Source organism: Convolutriloba macropyga, chromosome 1 (assembly GCF_964194025.1).
Source record: "Convolutriloba macropyga chromosome 1, txConMacr16.3, whole genome shotgun sequence".
Taxonomy (NCBI): domain Eukaryota; kingdom Metazoa; phylum Xenacoelomorpha; order Acoela; family Convolutidae; genus Convolutriloba; species Convolutriloba macropyga.
In genome coordinates this window covers 87,713,771-87,736,866 of record NC_134468.1, presented here as the reverse complement: position 1 = coordinate 87,736,866, position 23,096 = coordinate 87,713,771, and the positions used below count along the sequence as shown (strand labels likewise).

Here is a 23,096-nt window from a genome sequence, read left to right as displayed (position 1 = left end):
ACTGCTTGAAACATTTTGACTGATAACAGTTTTCCAAGAAAGTTATTGGGGTCTTATTTCATTCCAAACGACTGTTTCCTCTGATTTAAATTCTGTTTCATTGTCTTTTTTTTATTAGTTTATTGTGAAGGTTTTCAACGAATTTGCTGAGTCTCTTTGCAAATTTTGGCCCATTATATTGTTTTTTTGACGTTATTGGTAATTGAATTAAAACTTGATATCTGTAGGTTCTAATTATTTTGTAAAGATTTGAGTTTCTTTGGCTGCACAGTTGTCTCTTTCTATGTAATTTGACAAAATTGAGAATTTTTACACAAATTGGCCTACTTTTTCTCATTTTCTTCAAAAATAGAAAATAGAGATGTTTGCGAGATTGTTTAGGCTCGACCTAATTTAGTGGTTGAAGAATTTTTTTTTTGCTTGAAACAGCTGTTTGATTCTGCATGTGTTTTTGTGCTAAATGGAAAATGAAATTGAATTTTCTTTTGTATATTCTTGTTTAATTTTTTTCTGCTGAATTTTCCCTAGTGACACTTGCTATGAGCTTTGACACTCTGATTCTTCGTTAAAAATTAAGAGTTATTACTAGTGGTCATTATCTGTTATTTTTATTCTCCTCTTCTTAGAAACAAGACGTATTGATATCGAATGGAACCCAAATTAATTTTAAAAATATCCAGTTAACATTTTATGGTTTGAAGGCTTTAACATTGTGTTATCGTTAACTCTTCCTGAATTTTTGAGTTTTGCTTTTTAAAAGCCGCACACCGATAGCCGGGCCTATTATTGACCTTCTCTTGGTTTTTGTACAATTCAAAAAATTTGAATTGTATTGGGGCGCTGTCTTAAGATCTGTTCAAACATTTTCATGATTTTTGAAGTGAAATTGGAGTAGTGATTTTGGTCACAACGAAACAGGAAGTGGAGCAAAAAAGCGAGTGTTTTTACGGCGTGAAACTTTTTTAGCTCTAATTTTAAAGCAGAGTGAGAAAACGGTGTTTGAACAAAAATTCGCTTTTTCGCTAGTGTTTGTTTTGTTCACATGCGGCAATTTCACTCTGATTTTTATTGTTTTTTTCAATTTTTTGAATTGGATTTTTCTAAAGGGTTTTCCCGATCCATTCATTGACTGTTCTCGGTCTAGTTTTCTGTTTAGTCAATGAAAATTCTTTGGATTGTACGTCAGGTCTTGTGCGGCTAAGTTTTTTTATTTCGTCGAACAAAATTTTGCCACTTTTTCAATATTTTGAGTAAAATCTTTTTGACTTTTTCAAGCTAGTTCCTCTCTTCTCTCATTGTGCTAAAAGTGATTTTGAACATCAGTTGTTCATTAAAGCAATTCAAAATGAACAGAATCATTATAAAAAATTGAAGTCAGAAATAGAAACAGGATAAACCCATAAAGCCAAATTTCAGATGCCAGCTGATTGAGCGTCGTTCCTATAAGTCTGAGTTACCATCTCTAATGCTTATTGGCATTTAGTAACACCTGTAGCCTCTCTCTAAAAAACAGAAATATGTTCAACTACGAAATGCCATAAAAAAAAATCGGACTTACAAAATGTTTTTGTACAAAATTATTTTTTTTCAATATCCTCTATTCTTTCAATCCCAGTCCAGTCATGCTTATTGAAATCAACGGCGGCTATTTTCCAGCAATCTGCTGGGTATGTTTTGTTTTCCTATCATTTCACCATTTTTATTGTCGTGGTTAGGGGTTCAGGAGTTTTTTTTGGCTCAGGTGAAATTTCTTGTTCGCCATCATCTCTCTTTCTAACGTACTTCTGCTTCTGAGTGTCTCTTTTGAGTTTGTTTTTTACCGGTTTTGGATTATGAAGATGTTTAATATTCTGAAAGTCCGCATCATTGTTTGTTTTTGTTTGACCAATACCTTTTCAATGCAATTTTGCTGAAGATGTAAAACTTTGTTGGTTTGCTTCAACTTTCAGTTATGCTTCAAATTTCAGTAGTCTCGTCAGGAAAATTCAGTTGGATTTTAACGCTGTTTATTCAAGTTTTCAGCTTTCGTATTCGTCCGAAACTCTTCATGTTTATCGAAGGACATTAAACTCAATATAACTAAATGAAACTGAGCGTCTGTTCCTGTTCCTGGCAAAGCGTGGATTGCTTTGAATCGTTCTTCAGTAAACCCTATATTCAGAAAAATATTTTAAAAAAGAAAGTTTTTTCTGTAAGTTTTAAGACGTGCATGCATATTTTATTGAATTTTTCAAGATCTTTTTTACCTTTTGCTCCTGATTTTTTGCAAACATTTGTGATATCGAGCACTGCAAGACTCGAGAGTGGACCCAACCAACCATGCGCATCCAATCCAACGAACACTCTGTATGACACCAAGGTTGTAAAAAATAAGGAAAAAGCAGAAAACATGAAGCAACAGAAAAGGAACATTAAGAGATAATGTAAAATGAATATTATTTTCATGAACAAGTTTTGTTTGTTGATTGATAATGCACCCTCCTTTAACTTTTCCGCGATTTCAAAAGATTACGTTTTCAATTAAATTTTTGTTTTACACGCTTATGAGGAGAATTAAAAACAAAGATCTGAATTTAATTAATTTAAAGAAATCGCAACGGTCCCTGAATAAACGCTATACCTCACGTGAACATGCGACGATATCAAAAGAAAAATCTGTCCTAATTAATTTAAAAAGTAAAGTGTTGAATTTTAATTGAAATCTTTTCCAAAACCGGTTTAAAATGGTCACGATTCCTTGGATGAATAATTTGCCCGGGCGGCAGGGTTTTGGCAAAAGCATCTAAAATAAACTGTAACTATTGTTGGCAATCTCAAACCACTGACTTGCTGCATACTTATCGCTTCCTTTACCATAGTGTCACTATACCTCAGTTTTCCTAAGCGCATCATTGCTTATAAATAGGACTCTAACGTCAGGTTTCCATTTGTGGATCTTATACAGTTGCGTTTCTAAGCACTTCCAAAGGTATATTTCAATTGCCTTTTTAAGCGTAAATTGTACTTAATTTGGCATTTGAAGCCCCGTTCTTTTCTAATTGTTGTGTTTCTTAACATATATCGTCCAAATTTTTGGCGTTTTTGAGAATATTTTAAAGATTTATGAACAAGCTTTGAACACGATTTTCGTGAACAAGCTTTGTTTGTTGATTGATAATGGACTCTCCTTTTACCTCCCCTCCTCCCCACCCCCCCCCCCCCATTTTAAAACAGTACGTTTCCAATTGACACTTTGTTTTGAACGCTTATGACGAAATTTAAAAAATCGGGTCCTGTATTTAATTAAATTGAAGAAATCGCAACTGTCCCTTACAAAACGCTGTACCTTGTGTGGACATTAAAAATTTTTTCTTGCTACGGACGTCTATTTTCTGAGCGGTATTGTTTTTTAAACCTCCTTCATTGGTTCTGATTGCATGGGTGTTTTCTATCTCCAGCTTCTTGTTCAGCGTGTAAGATCCACGATATCAGTGGAAAAATCTGTCCTAATAATTTTTAAAAGTAAAGTAATGAAAATTAATCGACATTTTTTCCAAAAACGCGATTAAAAGGGTCACGATTCCATGAATTAGTAATTTGCATGGGCAGCGCAATTTTGGCAAGAGCATGTAAAACAAGCGTTAGCAATGTCAAACCACTGACCTCATGCATTGTTATCGCCTCTTCTACCAAAGTGCCACATTACCTCAGTTTTTCTAAGCGCATCATTCATTTTAAATCGTAACATAACGTCACATTTCTATTTCTGGATCTTGTACAATTGCGTTTCTAAGCGGTTCCAATGGTAGATTTCAAATAATTTTGCATTTCTAATTGTAAATTGTACCTAAGGTGGCGTATTCAAGCGCCCATCTTATACTATTGTTGTGTTTACTAACATATATTGTGCAAATTTTTGGCATTTTTGAGGGTATAACTTAAAGATTTTGGCGTTTCCAGGCGTATAAATTACATTAGCTAAAATTTTAATTTTTAGCTGCAATCCTACTTAATTCCCCGTTCGTTTAAATTTGCCTTGATCTTACCTACTATGAGCACCTAAGTTTGTGCGCTGCTTTAATGAGGTTTTGTTTTCCTATCTGAAACTCTCAACAGCTCAATTATCACATTTTTTCAAATAATTGAATTGCGATGTTGAACAATTTCTGTGAGTGAAGTTAGTTTTCTTCTGCTTAAAATATAGTGTTATTATCTTGTTGAATGTAGATTTAATACTTTTTTGCTCGGCAGACAAAAAACACATAACGAAATCCAAAAAAACAGCTGTTGTTAAAATTTTGTTCACAACAACTCTTGAGATCGATGAAATGAAACTGCTTTTCAATGAAAAATTTGAAAAAGTCTATGTTATCTGCCAAAGGTAGGGCAAATGTTCTAGCTGATTCAAACTTATTGTGTTATCTGCAGTAAGCGATATACGGGAACTGCTGGTACTATTCAATGTCGAAATATCAGTTTCAGAAATTTTCTTCCACTAACAATTTCTTTTCCTTTCACATTTTTCAGACTATACCGTATCCCACCTAACTAGCCCCCGCCTGCTTATCCACAAACTCCCCCCCCCCCCCCGCACTCACACACACCTAACTTCGCCCCCTCCTCAAATAATTGCCCCCACCTACTAACTGACTAATTACGCCTCACCTATGAACACTTTCCTCCCTATCCAAACTAGACATCCAAACATTATACCCTCCAAACTTCCTCACGACCACTCACACACCTCCCCTCCCCGCGTTTTTAGGCAAGTATTTTTTTTGTTTTTCCGAGCAAAATTTTTAAATATTGAATTTATTTCAGATCAAGGCTAAATCAAACGCTAATTATGCATGATGAATTCTTGTAATTAAGCGTTCATGCTATTTCAGATGTACGATTAGAAACGCCAAAATTATATACGATCTACGCTTAGAAACGCAAAATGATGTATGATCAGCGCTAAATTAAAATTGAAATTTTTATAAGATCTAAAATTAAAACTGCAAATTTATGAAAAATCTACGCTGAGAAACTCAAAATTATTTAAAATCAACGCTAAATAAAACGCAAAATTATATTAGATCTACGATTTAAAACGCAAAATTATTTAAAAAATGCGCCGAGAAAAGCAAAAATAGATAAGATCAACGCTAAATTCAACGCAATTTTTGTTATCTACTCTCAGAAACGCAAAATTGTGTATGATTTTTGCTTTGAAACGGCAATAAACTTACATAAAATTTGAAACTTACATATTTCAACACATTCACTGCCAATCATTCAACAATTTTAATTTTTTAGAGTCAAAATTCTTACAATCTTTTTAGCGTTGACTCCTCGGCCCTGGTGTTCAATGGAACATCCTTGAATCGGTCACAGGTCACTTTCTGTGTTGCAGGTCAAAGCTGTTGTACATTAGGGACTTACAGCATTGTGTAACTATGTACACATTCGAGGATGGCTTCTACGCTCGACTCTCTACTCAGAAGTTTGACTACTGTGGCAGTCTGGAGGTCATTGAGTACCACGAGTCACAAAGAAAAGATTCGGAGGTAACACTTTTTAAGAGAAACATCTCAAAATCAAACGCACAGAGCGTTTTTTGTAAGAAATGCGGTGATGGCGGTGAATCCGGTGAAAAAAAATATTTCATCGCATTTCTTTTCATCGCAACAAAAATTCACCGCGAAATTCACCGCATTTCTTTTCCAAATTTTACTGAATCTGGTTTAAAATCACAAGAAAAAGCAAAGCTGTGAGAGTTGGCGAAGTGGATAAACAAGTCGAAGACATGCAGGATGTGAGAGGTTCGAACCCGTGCATGGAAATTTTTTTTCTGTAAGAATACCGAGAATGCGGTGAAAATAAAAAATACACCGCGATTCATGACATTCACCGCAAAAAAATGTAAGAAATACGCGGTGAAAAAAAAATTCCGCCGCATTTCTTACAAAAATTTAACGACAAACCTCGACCCGGGTAATAACCACAATTACCAATGACTATTTTAAGTATTTATTGGCTACACATGAAAACAATCTAGAAGAATAACTAAACCTGACATAAGCATTTATCAGTCCACTCTAAATTACACTCGTTGCAAAGAGTGTACTTAGAGTGTAGACAAAAGTGTAAATACAGTGCACTTTTTTGAAATTACACTCATACACTCTTTACGCAATAAATAAGATTGGAATAGGTACTACACACCCTCATCACTGCTAATTAGAGGTGTATTAAGGGTAAAACCCCGACCCGGGGAAGGCGGAAGATGGCTAGAAGCTGCCTATAAGTAAGTTTGTAATGAGCACCTGCTCTGTAACTGGGGCGAGCATAACGTACTGAGGGGGCATAAACGGAAAAGATCCGTAAGTCTTTATGACGCTCAGCTGACAAAAAACTTGAAGATCATGTACGGTAAATCTACGATTATTAACAGACCGTTATGATGCCTTATAAGACCCTAGATATACGATCATAAGTTTCAATACCACCATCAAGTTTAAAATAAAAACACCAAAAAACCAAAAACAGAAAAACTCATCAATCCAATTACCGTTAAATAATTTTTTTAAAGGTTGATTATTGGAGTTGAATTCAGAAAACTTGGCTACTGTTTTCAGAGTTATAGCAAAATAATGACCTTATATGATACATGTATTTTTGTCTTGAATATACCATGAATCTCGTAAACGTAAAAGAAACTGCAAAAATGAGATCATACTTGGACTGCCGGTGAAACATAAATTACGATAAGCATAAAAGTTCACATTAAAAAGGCAATCAGGAGGCCATGTTTGATTTGTATGGTTCCAAGAAGGCAATAAGAGTTATAAAAATTAAAAAGTATGGTTAAATGACCCCAAATTCGACCCTCACCGACACAATTTTGATCGGAAAAATATTAGATCCGGGTACAACATTAGACCTCTATATTCCTAGCATGATATCGCATTTCCCTGGTATCCGCACTAAATCATATATGAATAAAAGATTTTCTGATTATTTTTTATGGATCATATACTGAAAAAAAACATTTGAAGAAGAAATTTAAACAAGATGCCGTCAGTTTCCAAGATTATACAGAAGCTTGCGACCGGTTCAACATGTCACGGCTAAAAATCGCTTAGAGATGTAAGATTTGCATTGAATTTGAGTAAAAGTGTAAGATTTGCGTTGAGTGCGATGAATGCTGTAAAAAAAACTTTTAAACGATAAAAGAAAATTTTTCACCGCTACCAGCCGAATGCGGTGAAAACAAATTTCAGCGCTACCAGCAGAATGAGGTGAACAAATTTTCACCGCTACCAGCAGAATGCGTTGAAAAAAAAATTTTACAAGCAGAATGCGGTGAAAAAAATGATCAGCGCTGCCAGCAGAATGTGGTGAAAAAAGCAGCGCTGGTATTTTTGCAGCAGTGCTGGTAAGTGTCTCAATAAATATTTTGCAGCAGTGCTGGTAAGTGTCTCAATAAATAATTAAAATTGCCTAGATAGCTTGGGTATGGTGCATTGTTCCTTCTTGATTTCCCGGTCATCAAACAATGATCATTGATGACTTCTTTGATATTTCTGCATTTATCATAATTGATAGCTCGGTAATCATAGAATTAACATAAATCGCGCTGGCAGTCGATCATATTTCTGATCTCACGAAACACAACTTTTAAATCTCAAATTGGTCTTGCAGGGAACATATTAGGTTTTATTATTATCGTACATTGTAACATTTGATAAACTTTCATTAGGACTAGGATTGTACAAAAATGCTCATTGTTCCGACCCCTCTTGAGTGGGGGGGGGGGGGGGGGAGGAATTATATACTCAAAAGGGTTTTTTTGTTCAGTCAATTTTGGCCGATTGATATATTCATCGTAGAGAGTTGAGACTGGTATCATTAGAAAGCTTGTCCAGCGTAAAAAATGTAATTACAAAGATTTTTTTGATTTTCGTTTTTCACAGGGAGTTATCGAGGTTTAAACTTTTGAGAAAACAGAGTGAATTCCGTTGGTTTTTTTCACGTTTTTCGGAATTTTGACAGAAAAATTTTGCCGATTTTGCTAAAATTTGTTAGAATATTTATAAGAAAGTCTTGTTGATTTTATTTTTAAGGACAGAAAATATTGTCGGCTATTTCTATTTAATTTCTTTGTCGAAAAATCTGGCTAAATATTTAAAAATCCAGACTTTTTCATCAAAAACAGCACGAAATAAGTTTCTTCAGTCCACTTTGATTAAATTTGCAGGAAGTGCACACCCAAACACCACTAACGCAATCTTTGTAGATTGCAAAGGGGGCGGGAGTGCTCTGTAATTAAAATTTTGCAGTTTTTTGCTAACTTTACTCGTTGATCAAAAAAGCAGCATTTATTTTTGATTTTTTAGATAACAAAATATCTATATCTATGACATTTGAAATCAGAGTGTTCTGAATGGACAAACAGCATTAGCAGGGCTAGTTTTGGACCAATCTTGGACTGTTACAATCCAAAAACAATTTGGATTGTAATCAGTCGGTCTTTTTTAGAAAAAAAATTGATCTTTTTTTATGTTACTTAAATAACAGAACATTTCAACTCAAAGCTTACTAGTGATAGGGCAAATTGCCTTCCTTATTAGATCCAAGTTATTGTATCTAATTTGTTACTTGAAAGCTTATGGTCGTTTTGACTTTTAAAACTATTTGATTTTTAAACAAAAAATGGCATATTGATTTTTGCTTCCATTTTTTTAAATTTGTCAGCTTTTAGCTTAGTGTCAGCAATGAAAGAATGGTTCTTCTTTCTACTGATTTCGAATTCAATCTTTAATGAGGTTTTACTCCATAAATTTTGGTTTTCTGGCTTTGATACTACTAGATTTTACATTTTTTCAAATGTTTGCCCATTTTTCATGTTTTCTATTTTTGTCGAATTATCACGTTATTGACAGTTCATGTATCACATTATTGGCTTTCAAAATAATGCAAAATTGTTAATATTAAAATCCTTAAAGAATTAGATTACGGTTTTAACGGCTTCGACATTACTTTCTCGAAGAATTTAATTGAACTTTTTAATCTTGTTTATAACTGTCGTTCTTAGTTTGTCTTTTTAATTGTATTAAATATCCTGTAAAAGGACACCGTCTCATTGGCTTTCATGGAAAAATAGATGAGCCGATATTCTGATTTTAGAAGACAGCTGATGGCTTTCATGACTATGAAAACAATTGTTTTCCAAAATTGAAAAAAACGCATTAATTTTGCAATTGGGTTCCTTTTATTGTCTGTTTGTTACCTAGTCTCGTTAATTAGAGGCCAAATATGACATTATTTTTGTCAAAAGAAGTTGTCAAAGCCGGTATGTTTTTAAGGAGTTCGTTATGCCTTTACCGGCTTCGACACAGGTTTTTCACAACTAAATTTTCGATTTTGTCATATTTAACGCTCTTTTTATAGAAGAAAGACACACTCTGGATATTTTGCAACTCTCAGGGGCTTCCTTTGAAAGAATGAAAGAACCTATTTAAATGTTTTATATTGTAATTAACGGCTTTCATGTTTTTGGAAACAATTTCTTTTCGAAAAAAACAAGTGGTACTTAATTTTGCCTTTCTTTTTCCTTTTTTGTCTACTTGTTAACTAGTTTCATCAGTGAGAGGTCACATAATACATTATCAGTGTGCAAAAAAGGTGCAATCGAACAAATTTTGTGCGCCAAAGTGTGGCTTTACGGCTTCGAAAGCGTTTTCTGGCAAGTTCTAATTGATTTTTTGTTTGTTGCTTATTTGTTGCTCTTTTGGTAACAGCATAAACATTGTAATACCGACAATTGTTAATCCCCTTCTATAGATGCATTGGTAATTGTAAAACATATGGGTTATTTAGTTGATTTCTAATGGTTTTCATTACTTTGAATTTAATTGTTTTTAATAATTATACGCGAATTTTTCAACTTTACTGTTTTTGTTCTTTATTTTCTAACTGCTACCAAGCCTTATTATGGACTGCTCCCATATCTTTTCTGGCGAATTAAAAATTATTTTGTTTAGTTGAAAGTTTTATCTGACTACATTATGACTTTGTTATTAAGTTTTGTTTTTTAAAACGGACATAAAATTTTTGATGTAATTAATGTTTGTTGTCGTTGTTGTTAGATTTTGCGGTTCGTCTTGACTCGCTTTCTTTAATATTGGCATATCTCAATACTTTAATGCATCATTTTTTACTCCGCTGAGTTATTTGCTTTGGAGGCTATCTTTTCGTTCATACAACAATTTTTTTGAAAAATACTTGAATTTTTGGTTTTTCTATCTGTTTTTCATTTGCTGGAGAATTATGTCAAAATTGTGGATGAGCGGGGTCGGAACCCTATGTGCAATCGCACATTACCGAGCCTCTTTGTTATTTGTATGACCAGATATGGATCTACTTTGTTACTTGTGACCTCTTAAAGCGATTAGAGCCTATAGGTGAAGAAGCATATGAAAATTAATTCAGGTCCTTTTGAGCTAAAAAAATATCTAAATTCTTAAAAATAGTGTTTGTCAATAACAAGAAACATGAATTTAAACAAAGTGTTCTGTTTTTGTTTTTGAAAAGTATGAAAAGTGTATTTTGTAAAAAGACTCTCATCTCATTTTGTACTTAATTTTCAGACATTTCGTTGCATTTCCTAGATAACTTTGACACATTTCAGCGGCTTTGTTACATAATTTGCCGCAACGTTGCAGGTGCTGATAACTACCGAGTGCCACGTGACAAAGCTCCTCCAGGTTCAGATTCTGAGTGAGGAGTTGCAGGGTGACACATGTCTGGACACATCCACTCTTGCCCAAAAAAAGCCCTGGGAACTGGCAGCGAGGGATGAATTGGTGATTGTGAATGTGACACACGAGAAAGAGATACATGTATTCCGGAACAAACGATACGCTCACAGGATTCTCTTCGGGTAATGCAATAATTGATAATATCAAGCCACCACAATTTTTCCAGCAAACTTACTTTTAACAAAATTTAAAAATTGAAGTTGAAACGCTTCAAAAATGAACACAATAGTTTGAGCAAGCCACTGGAAGATTATATTTCGACCCAACGATGCTCCTGGGCCTTTTATAATGCCACTATCTCCAAGATTTGTTGCGCACTAGATCTTTTTCAAAATTTAGTTAGAAAAACTAGATAAAACCGAAATTAGATTTTAGGGTTCCCCTCGTCAAACAGCGGTGCATATTCTTAAGTTCAGTTGCTGGTAAGTTTACAAAAATTGCACCAAATGTTACTTGCTTGTTGGTATTTTCTGGGCAAGTTGCATCAGCAAATAAAACACAATAGTCCAGCAACCCTAGATAAAATATAAAAAGAGCAAAAATTTAGGTTTCCCGATTCCCTCTCTCAACTGGTACTGACCCCAGATGGCCTCCTTCTATGTATGATGAAGATGAAGTTGACAGTGTACGAGTGGGACATGTTCAGGTCACGTGACTACAAGGAACACCTGCGCATGGCCAATTCATGGATTAGATTTATATACTTCGAGGACAAACATCTTATCATGGCACCCTTGTACGGACAAGAGAACATCATGCAGTTTCTTCACATAGTCCCTGGCACAAAAAAGTAACCCCATTTTACTATAGGGTAAATAGTTTTTCAATTGCTCTAAACCGAAGTTTGAAGCAATTTTTCTAAACTTGTCCGTCTTTCTCATGCTAAATCTTTTCTTGAGCGATTTGACTCTAATAGTGACTTTTACTCCCTAGACGTTTTTCGTTTTGCGTGATCTAAATTTTTCTCTCATCCACAGTTTTAAGCAGCTGAACTCAATTGGCGGCAGTTCACTACAAAAAATCAAATGAAAACTGCGCCGAAAATGGGGTAATTTTTTCAACTTAAATTTTAATAGCGATTACAATAGGATGTGATTTGAGGACCCCTTCGTGAATTTATTTATTCCGAGATATCTAAGTATTTTTATCGAAAAATTTCGTTTCTTATCATCAGCTGTGCAGCGTAAATAACGAAAATTAGGTCTGCCTGCGACTTGTATTTTTTGCCCAGCTCAACATAAGTCTAATGATGAAATCAAATCAAACAAAAATTTCTATCAAATAAAATTAACTCAATATCAAACAAAGGTTAAATTATTCTCCTAAATCGTACGAACACTGTTCACTAAATTTATTACGATAGTAACAAAGACAACGTTCTGCTTGATAATAATCAAAACATTTGAAAAGTTCATTAGAAACGTTATTGGACCTACAATCGCCGTCATGCAAAATTCTGGCCTTCAGGTCACTATTATTTGGTTCTAGAATATTTGTTGACTTCTTTAGTCACTTTTTCCTACTTAAGTTCTTCATTGTTGATTGATCAAAGTTGCTCTCGTTTCAATGTTCATTTGTTAAAACGCTTGAGCGAAAGGTATTGTGGAGCAGTGGTAAGGAGTGAAGCTGACTACCTGTTGAATTTTTGCAACCATAAACATTTCTAAGGTACGCCCTCTCTAAATAAGATTGCCTCTGGCTGTTGTTCGAGAGCAATTCGTTCGACGTTAATCGGTTTGTATAAAACTTGCATCAGCAATTTTTCTTATTTTGAATTTGGTTTCAGTTACCAACAATGTTATCTTTGCCTATCTAGATGTCTCTTAAGTTTGTTTATTACTGTTTCCGAGGAAAAAAAATGCTGTGAAAAATAAAACTTTTGAAAATTGGTCTCAGCTCTTATTCTGCCATCGAAGTAGCGTTTTTTAATCTTATCTGCCTACCTATGGGCATTGCGCAACTTCCTATTCAACAGATGGTTATAGGAAACACTGCCCTCTCTGCAAAAACCCGCCCTAGTTTCTCAAATATACACCTCTCCGTCTGGCTTATCCTCACATTATTTGTACTCGCATATCAAAACTATCCAAAAAAGTACAAAATTGATACAAAACATTTCTTAGTTTTGAGGACTGAAGAATATTTTGTTTCCTTAATAGAAATTTTTTGAATCAGTGAGCTTCAGTTGTTTGACTTCACGTTGCCGTTTTCGTGTACTTGAATCTATGATCTGTGGTTCTTGGCTCAAGTTTTATTCAAGTTTGATTATCTGGGGCTGCACGGTTCTCTGTAACCATCATTTGAGAAACATAAAACTCTATTGACAGGATGCAAGGGTCCAGGTTTGAGCAGCGATTTCTTAGGTCAAACGTTAATCGCAAAAAAAACGTAACAAAAAGTCATTTTGTATTAACAGCTAACACCACTACCAAACGGAACTGGAATTAGATTAACACAAACTCCACAAAATAGCTTATTTTGTAAATAAGATGACCACTTTCGTCACCATTTTGCAATTTCATGACTGTGGAAAATTGTGACAGAATTTTCAACCATATTCCACAATTAAGAAATCGAGAATGTTTTTTAATAAATACATTGATCTATTTGGCGTTGATTTTGCCAAAACGGCCCTAATCCATCATCACTGCTACTGACGCGCTAGTTGTAATTGCGATCGCTTTTCATACAGAAGGGATTTTGAGTATTTAATAATTCCTTATCACTTCTAAATAACAAAAATTTTTAGGAAAAAATGAAGCAATTACTACATCGTAACTAAATCAACTCCCAGTATACTTTAGTTTTTACCAATACATTTTGCCAGCTTTACAAGTTGGCATTCTTGAGCTGGCTCTACAATAGATGTTATAGCAGTTTTATCTAAATTTTACATAAAACCTTTGATTTATTAATTTCAATTTGAATAAAAAGTGTAACTTATCATAAAAGTTTTTTGTTTTTTTTTGTTCTCTGCTATTGTTAATGAAAAAATTTTTTATATTCAAATGGATAATGTCCAAAATGGCCGGCCGTGCACTATGTAGTTTGAATATTCCCGCACTGTTGGCTCAATTTGTAGTTTGGAAGCATCTTTGTGGTCGGACTAGTATCTACTTAAGTGCCAATTAATTACTTGCCTATATATGGTTTTAAGGCCACATAGAATGTAGAAATTTACTACTTCAAACTGTGGAATATCGTAGCTTCAAAGTGCAGAATCTGAGGGACAAATTTTTTCAACAAATTGAGTCAATTTCCATTTCACAATTTCCATTTTACAATTCATTCTCAACCATATTTCACATTTTGAGCCAATTTTTCAGGATTTAAGATACATTTTCCGGAAAACCATCGGTGAAATGGACCAAATGGTCCGTCCCAATTTGACAGGGGCGCTAGTTTGTAATTCTCAAAAAGCGCTCTAATTTAAAGTTGAAACCCGAAACCCTCAGCGTGACTGCGAATTTCTCGTTTAATCGGTCGCGGACGTTACTCAGACAGATACAAAAACAACATCGGATCGGCATTAGTATCTCTAAGTCAGTAAATTTGGTTCTAAAATTGACATTTGGTTCAATGCTGTTGACAAAGAGGTCAAATTTTGTTGTCCAATTTTTCGGTAAAATTTGTTGCTGGTGAAAAAAATTCTAATTTAAAATTTAAGAAAAGGCTGTCACACTGATACCGATATCTGTTTTTTGGGAAGCCGTCAGTTTCAAAAACGAAACTCTCATGAACTTATTCTTGTTCGAATAGAAAAAGGAATTGGTCGGAATTAATTGTGATAAATTTTGTTCTCAACGTTGGCTAAATCTGAACAAACCATCCTCGAGTTTGACTCCACAATCGGCAATGCTTTCAAGTTTGGATTAAATCCAATTAGCATTTCTAGCTCAGAGGTTTTTTAAAGTGTTTTAGGGAGTAAAATGCTTTCTATAATCTGAAATTAGAGGTCTGCTATTCTTTAACGTTTTTTTAGCAATTTCGTGCAGAGTACAACTGGAAGCATGATGCTCAAATTCCCTTGTGTTCCTTTATGTGCATTGGGTGGCAATGACTTCATTGTGTCAAACATAGGAAGGAGAGATGTCCTCACTATCATGCGACTGGTCATCGTATGAACACATTCGCACTAGACAGAGTCACTGACAATCGCAAAAATAATTCAAGATTATGTCCCATGCCAAGGTTCTCGCTCAAAATCAGTAATGATCAAACCTAACTAGTCTCAGAACCTGTCTTTGTTCGCGTAATTTTAAGAGCGCACCCCTCCCTCCCACACCAAACGCGCTTTTGGCATGGCTGATAAATAGTTATGACCAAGAACATCGATCTGGGGATAAAAAGCTCTGAAATAAGGATAACTAGCTGCGCTGACTGTATCCAAATTTTAAGTCGATATATCTCGAGTCAAAGAAATTGGCTTAATTTTGCGCGGAGAAAGGCTAAAATAGCGTTCACATCTTGACACTTAATGAGCAGAGATATTCAGGAATAATAATTGTATTTAAACATTCCAATTTGTTCCTATTTTATTTTTCCAGATCAGTACTTTTGTTATATGCATTGCTAACTAGTTTAATATTTTTAAAGTACGTCGTTTTTTTAAACGTCGACGAAAGTTTATATACATGAAGTAAGCGTTGCATTAAATAAGTTAGTTTAACACGTATAGAACTTTTTATACCTCAACGGTACAGCAAATAGAAAAATTATTGAATGAGTTCAACTTACTGGCAACAAAAGTTGTTGTATTTGTCAATTTGATTACAAATGTCTGATATTTCGTATAGTACTATCGATTTTATTGAACGAACCCCGAAATTGATTCATTCTGTTAAATTACATGGATGTGAACAAATAACTGGGCTATTTTACTTCGATGAAATCTATTCAGGTATGATATCGGATCTATTTTGCTATGCCCCCCAGCTTAGTGGGCCTATATCTTTTAGGTCCCCCAGGCGCACTTTGGTACAAAGATTATTTGCTCTTAAACGAAGTTTGTAGCAATTATGTTAATCGCACGGTCTTTGTATGCAATTTTTTATTGACCGATTTTTTGTCTGAAGCATTTATCTTTTTGCCCTCAAAATTGGGATGAACAAGTAAAGTCTTGAGGGGATTAAGTGGCTGAGCAGTTCTTTTAGAGCCTTTTAGTCTACAAGTATGCCATCAATAAATACCGTTTCGAAAAGACCTAAATTTGTTGTGAAGGACATTTCTTAATGTTGAGAGTTTTACAACCTCTAAGTCTCTCCCCCCCCCCACCACCAGCACTAACTACGCCCGTCTACCCTCCTTCACTCTCTCCTCCTCGTCTTCCAACCCTCCCACACAACCCCAACCCCAACCCCCACCACCTTAACCACCATCATCGTATGACCCCCTCCTCCTCCCCCCCCCCCCCAATGCACGCCCTATTGCCAGCATTCCTAAGAATCTGGGGCCAATACCAAAACCAACCGCTAGCTGGGCGTTTCAGAGCAATTCACCGGCTGTACTCGGTTATGTTCAAAATTTGTCTCAAACAGAATCAAATTCTTCCTAAGGATACAAAAAAATTATGTCGAGTGCAAAGATTGCATTATTTCTATTTATTAGTGATTCGGAAAAATTAGTGATTCTGCGTATGAAAGACTTAAACTCCTTGTGCAAATTCATTAGTAATGTTTATAGTAGTTTGCTCATGAACAATAATTCGCCATTTTAAAGTGCTGAGAGATCAAAGTTTTCTATCGCACGACACGACGTTGCTCCTTGTTCTTGGACGGCGCAACTCCAAACTGGGCCACCTTTTTTTACTCCCAAATTACTATTAGATTACAATGATCTAAAGTTGTGCAAAAAACGTTACCATAGAATAAACACAACAAAAGACCATTCTTATCATTCAATTATTCACACTAAGACTTTTTGCTTATAATTTTATTCACCAGTTTTTCAAACACTCATCATTTTAGCGTCACAATGGGGCCGTTAATTTATGAAGGGCGGTTTTCATACTTAGTGCAGCTTTTAAAGAGGTCTAAAGCGAAGCCTTTTCCACAGATCCGGAAAACAATACTTATTGTCTGACTAACTAAAATTATACAGAAAGGGTGTAATATGATTTATGAGGACAATATCAGAACATTTGGCGTTTGCCTAAATCACCGGATTCTTGGATTGCAAAAATAATTTCCTCCATTGCAACATTACTGCAAAATTTATCCTGCTTCTTGCCTTCCGTAAATAAATTGTCCATCGGCAGCGTATCCTCTATGTTTATGGAACTTATAGATGTGAACACTGCATTAAAAATTTCTAGATGATCTCAAAACTAAAAAGTTAGCTGAAGTTTCGCATTGTCATTTGTCAGCACTTTGTCTCTGGCCTAAACGTAATTATAATGCACCAAACGCTCAAAAAATCCCACAGATACATTATAGCACTACTGCGTGATAGGGGTCATTTGACATTGCAAAAATTTCGGTTAAATACACAAACTAAAAAATGAATACAATAACAGTTTAAAGTGTGTTTCCTTGAAGTTTCTTATCTATACTTCCTTTATCCTATAGCTTATGATGATCCATGAATCCTAGAGCTTACTAAATGTGCTTTTTTTGTTAGTTGTTAAAAAATTCTTTTTTTTATGCTTCGTTGCGACTAGAATTTTTTGTTAAGCGCCAGTAACAGATCATTGTTAATTCCTGATAAAAACTGATTCCAGGCATCACTCGACTAGGCTATATAAGCCTTCTGATGTCCTCTCAAATTTATGTGCTGTGTTTGTATTAATAACAATAACATGTCCATAAAATTGAAAACCGAAATAATTTTTATTATAAAACGAGTTTTATAAATCTTTTTTAGTCTTGATTTGTGACAGGAGACTCGGAATTCTGCGATTCAGTTTAAAAGAGAAACAAATCACCGGTAGAACAGTCCAGTCGACTCTGAAGCCAATTCTAGCGGCCAAATTCACGACCAGTTTGTTAGTGTTGAGTGCCAACTACAGATACTACATAGTTAAATGCAGTCTGGACCAATGCCATGAGTTCAACCTCAAACCACAACCTCCACCTGTGCCCGTTTGTCTGGAAATTACTGGGTACCCCTTAAGCCCTTTTCAATCAATTAAAATGTCATTAAAACTCGGAAACAAAGTTCACAATAAAAAGCTGAATTCACGGTGCATTTGTATTAAATGGTGACGTTCAACTATGCCGACGTAATACTATGCCGATTATAAGAGTGCCGAAAATTTATTCATTTTTTCTCCCGATAAATTTCTAAACCATCATTTTTTCTCCCGATAAATTTCTAAACCAATCAAATCACTTTAACTGAAATGAGCGCAAAATTTCTGAACCAATCACAATGAAGTTGTGAGATTTTGGACTTTATTATTTATCAGGACAAGATAATTGGAGGGAGAAATATTTAAAACAAACAATGATAATTGCGGGCCACGGCCATGCCTCAGTGGCCCGTGGGACTTGATATGAATCTATCACAACCGAATACTGACCAGCGTGCCATGGTTGCTTTGAAAACAACAGTCGGTTAGCATTTAATTGATAATTAATTGGTAATAGCAGTTTCGAAATTTATCGGGTGAAAAATTGAATAAATTTTCGGCACTTTTATAATCGGCATAGTATTACGTCGGCATAGTTGTACGTAATCGTATTAAATTGATCTGTGTAACCAACAAATCAACTGAAATGCTAACATAGCTGCAGTAATATCAATATCAAAAAATCCGTGTTTGGTCGAAAATAAATTTTGTAGTATAGAACTTACACGTGGGTTGTCCAACAATCAAATTTGAAAACAACACGACGCTGTTTCAGGAGTGAAATTGTTCTGGGTTTCAATAACGGCCTCATGAGTTTCTACTCGACTAAAGGACTCAAAGTGGGTGATTATGACACCAGACTTCTCAGTATGAACAATATCGCTTGGGCCGCACAAGCTCACACCCTCTTTGCCTTGGGTTAGATGCGTCCGCAAGTCGTACCATTTTGTCATTTATAAATGTTTTCATCACATTATTTGATCATAGTTAAATTAAACGGTAGCAATTCAAGTATTTAGAGGTCATATAGTCATGTATGATCAGAGCTATAGTCAATTCGTTTAAAAATCGAATTGGAAATATAAAGGTCATCATCATTTCTGTGCAAGCCCGTTTTAGTCTCAATTCTTCTTGATTGTCGTTTTATCAATGGATTTCTTCTCATTCTTCCACTCTAGTTAAACTATCAACAGTCTTTGGATCAATTTTTCGCTCTTTGCATCTGTTAAAAAAATTAAGTTAGACTGTGCAAAACAATTAACTAGGTGGAACTTTCTACTTCGATGGCTAAGTAAAATTTGCAATTCCGCAGCAAACTTCTGAAGCTCCTGTCAGAATACACGATTTTTTTCCATGTTTCCTATCAAGGCGATCAAGGTTCGTTTCATAGAATGGTTTCAATATTAGAAAAAGCCAAAATTATCTAAAACTAAAAAATTTTGAAGAAAAAGTTTGGTCAAATGTTTCAACCACCTTTTTTCATCTGATAATTTGAAACCAACGCCGCTGTGCTAATTTTTAACATTTTTAATCAAAACAGAACAAAATTAACCCCTAGATAAGGATTCCCAAGTTAAGATTCTGCACTCCTCGATTAGAATTCTCCAGTCGTAGATTATGATTCCCAAATTAGGATTCAGATCACAGTTCACCATATTAGAGTTTATATTCGGCAGATATTACTAGTCAATTTAGAAGCCGCCATTTCTGATATTTTCCAGGACGTGACAGCAAAGGTCAGCTCTCAGTAGTAACAGTGAGCAGAGACACTCATATATCAGTAACCGTATTCTCCATGTCACCCGCCGTCATGAAAAATCTCAACACTCATACTTCATTATGTTGTTGTGGGGACAGAATTTTTGTATTCATCACCAACACTTATACATTCTACGAAATCAACGCAAATGGGACAGAGATTCAAAGCGGCAAATTCAAAGAAAATGATGATAAAACCTTTTCTCCGATAGATGCCATCGAAATTTGGTCAACACGAAAAAACGATCAAAATTCTCGTGAACTTCACGACAACTTTGAAAGAATAAACGTGACCTATTGTTTTATTCAGAACTCAACTTTAAACCTTTTCTCATGAAGCCAAACTGTTGAAGTTTTTAATAATCGTAATAATTGAATTTATCTTGAGTACAAATCAATATATACATTCAGAAAATAGGAACGGAGTTTCAAATTTCAACATTTTCATTTACTGATTTATTCATTCGTTTAAAAACTAAGTTCTGGACGATTGTTAATTATATCAGAATCGTAAACAAGCTAAAATCAAACAATATGATACAGCACCAAACGGCACAAATTATTGTATAGAATGTACATTTTTATGCCTTGGCGATTGAGGGGAGTCCTTACTAAACCCTGGTTCTTAGAGCAAAGAACTTCGAAAAATCATAACTCGTCAAAAAAATAGGCAACACAAGATATAATCTAGCGTAAACAGTAATGAGAAAAGAAAAATACTACGAACAACACCCCAGGTGCCCCGAATACCGGAAAACGTGCCAGGAAACCCGCGAATCATAATTTTCCCGATATTCTTGGCAGGAAAACCGTGAATTCTAATTTTTCCCCGCTAATCTTAAAATTGGCGGGAAAATTGGGAATATTGAATTTTCACTGGAAAATTAGCGAAAAATCCGAAACTTACACCATTTTTTGAGATATTATTAAAAATGGTTAACTGAGCTCCTCTTAGGATCGCATTAGAACCAATAGATTGATGGGAAACCCCTCAAATATTCAGCCAGATTGGTTGAAGGCTGATCTTCTCTCCTCCCTATTACTTATATACTATTAATCTAAGGTGAGGGCATTTCGCTCCATGAGGTGCAACCCCCGTCCTACTGAGACAACAGTTAGTCGGTTTCCCACGCTGGGCTTTCATGCACAGCATGTTCGGGATGAAGTTGTTATGCGGACCAATTTTGCGGTCATCACTGTTTCTCAGTGTGTTTTCCTTTTCAAAATAGAGTAAGTCTCCTTTTTCGGTGATTTTGCTCCATTTCCTGCTGGCGTTGACTTTGATGATGCTCTGGGTGAGTAACCTTTTGCATCTAATTTTTTTTCTAGCTGGACGTGAGTCAGCAGCCGAGTCTTTTTCTTTCATTTTTCAAGATAAGAAACTGTTGTTATAATGGTATACCCAAAATGATTGTAAACCAAATGAATTTTTTCTCTAGGACAAGCAGAAGAAAGATCTCAAATATGACCCATAGAACCTTGTTAGTATATCTTTTCATTTCTCGGTCAATTCTCAAATATTGATGTTAGATCGTCCTGATGGTATGAACAAGACTTAAAGTGTTAAATGAACTGACTGTTTAGATTACATGAATCAGCTGCAAAAGTTTGACGTCTTGGTCATTATGCTCGAAAGTAATGATATGTTATCCAGAACAGGTTTTGAGCCTCGTGGATGCAAAACAGCCCAAGCAATAGGCCAGATTAAAGAACGGTACGAGTACACAAAGCGGCACTACAGACTAGTACTCAAGGCCGACGTGTTGCCCTGTCTGAACAATTGGAGAGGTTTTGGATTACCTGAAGGGGAGAATGAAAAAACGATTAAATAAGTGCCATAACAATATGCCAAGGGCGTGTACTACAAGTCGGAAAAAATCGATAGTAGCGGCCGTATTCAATCGGAAAGTTATGATCAGGTACCTTATGGATAACATTGAAAGGATCTCTCAGCTTTTTCTTCTTATTTAAATGTACTTGCTGCAAACCCTTTGGCCTTCTTAATCATTGAAAGTTTGAATTCAACCTTGAACTAGTGCTGTGCCATTGCGTATACTTTTTTGAGGTTGGAACTCATTTTGTTCTTTGGAACTAATGTTTTGAGCATTTAGAGGGTGGCTGAAACTGTTTTAACATTTTTATCCAAATTATAACAAAAAACTGATATTTTGGGTATCTAAACTTTGATCTAAGTCCAGAGCAGACTTTGTGACTGTAGGATTGGTAACTTGCATGAGTGTTGGCAGCCCACTGTCAGACTTTCTTGTTAACAAGAAATAGTTCTATCTTGAGCAGCTCATTGCGTGGCTGTCTAAGAATCTCGTTTTCGAACATCTTTTTAATCTGAAAAACTCTTCTCGTGAAATAAACGTTTAATTAACAATTTCTTTGGACTCTCGATGTCTTCGTTCGACCGACACTCCGTTGGAATCTTAGGTGACACAAGTAACGCGACTAACGTTGCTTGATTCATTAGTTATCATAAGAACCATTGGTTATGCTTATTTGAAAATTTAATATGAGTCAGCTGCAAAATTTTGAAATCTTGGAATTTAAGCTCGCGAATAATGATATTCTGTCCAAAATCCCATTTAAGCCCCCTAGATGCAAAATAACCCAGGCAAAAAAGCCATATCAAAGAAGGCTACCAGTACACAAAGCAGCATCACCGACTGGTACTCAATCTCGAAGTGTTGCCTTCTCTGAACAAGTGAAGAGATTTAATTATCTGAACAGTGAAGAGAAAAACGAATGAACAAATGCCATAACAATATGCAAGGGCATGAAATTAAAATTGGAGGATTTTGATGGTAGCGGTGATCACAAGGAAATTTATGATCAGGTACCTTGTGGCAAAAATTGAAAGCATCTCTCAGCTTTTTCTTTATTAGCTTACTTTCTGCCATCCCCTTGGCCTTCTGAGTCATTGAAAAACAGAACTCAACACTGAATTATTGCTGCAGCTATCACGTTTAATTTTTTCATGTGTAATTTCATTTCATTCCTTGCAACAACTGTTTTGAGTATTAAGAAAGTGACACAAGTAGTCTTCGAGGACCTACGCTGTCCAATTTTTCATTTGAAAGAAAGTTTCTCCCATTTTGACCCACTCTGTTTTTAACTTTAACTTCATTAAAACACTCCTCGCGGACCTACGCTGTGTAATTTTTCATTTGAAACAAAATTCCTCAATTTCTGACCACTCCGTCTTTAACTTTGGCTTCAATAAAGTAGTCCTCGAGGACCTAAGCTGCCCAATTTTTTGTTTGAGAGAAATTCCCTCCCTTTCTGATCTACTCTTTCTTTAACTTTGACTTCAACAAAGTAGTCCTCGAGGACCTACGCTGTCCAATTTTTCGTTTGACAGAAATTCCCTCCCTTTCTGATCTACTCTTTCTTTAACTTTGACTTCAACAAAGTAGTCCTCGAGGAACTACGCTGTCCAATTTTTCAATTGAAAGAAAGTTCCTCACTTTTTGACC

The 23,096-nt window shown here is 35.2% G+C and overlaps 2 protein-coding genes across 4 annotated transcripts in view; both read left to right on the top strand.

The window, feature by feature from the left end:
* LOC142352838 (uncharacterized) overlaps positions 1–15,076 on the top strand; it is a 108,977-nt gene extending 93,901 nt beyond the window's left edge. For 2 of the 3 annotated variants that reach the window (XM_075404999.1, XM_075404991.1), the window contains exons 12-15: positions 5,378–5,531; positions 10,692–10,909; positions 11,335–11,577; positions 14,770–15,076. In XM_075404999.1, the coding sequence (XP_075261114.1) occupies positions 5,378–5,531; positions 10,692–10,909; positions 11,335–11,577; positions 14,770–14,911 (757 nt within the window). In that variant the 3' untranslated portion in view covers positions 14,912–15,076. Of the gene's footprint in view, positions 1–5,377; positions 5,532–10,691; positions 10,910–11,334; positions 11,599–14,769 lie in introns of all 3 variants that reach the window. The other variant, XM_075405007.1, reaches the window with a different exon arrangement.
* A 398-nt stretch (positions 15,077–15,474) lies between these two features.
* On the top strand, positions 15,475–20,008 carry LOC142352830 (uncharacterized). Its single transcript, XM_075404980.1, has 4 exons — positions 15,475–15,687; positions 17,649–17,886; positions 18,632–18,774; positions 19,578–20,008. The coding sequence occupies exons 1-4, from the start codon at positions 15,564–15,566 to the stop codon at positions 19,949–19,951; spliced, it is 879 nt and encodes a 292-aa protein (XP_075261095.1). The 5' UTR covers positions 15,475–15,563; the 3' UTR covers positions 19,952–20,008.
* The last annotated feature ends 3,088 nt before the right edge of the window (positions 20,009–23,096 follow it).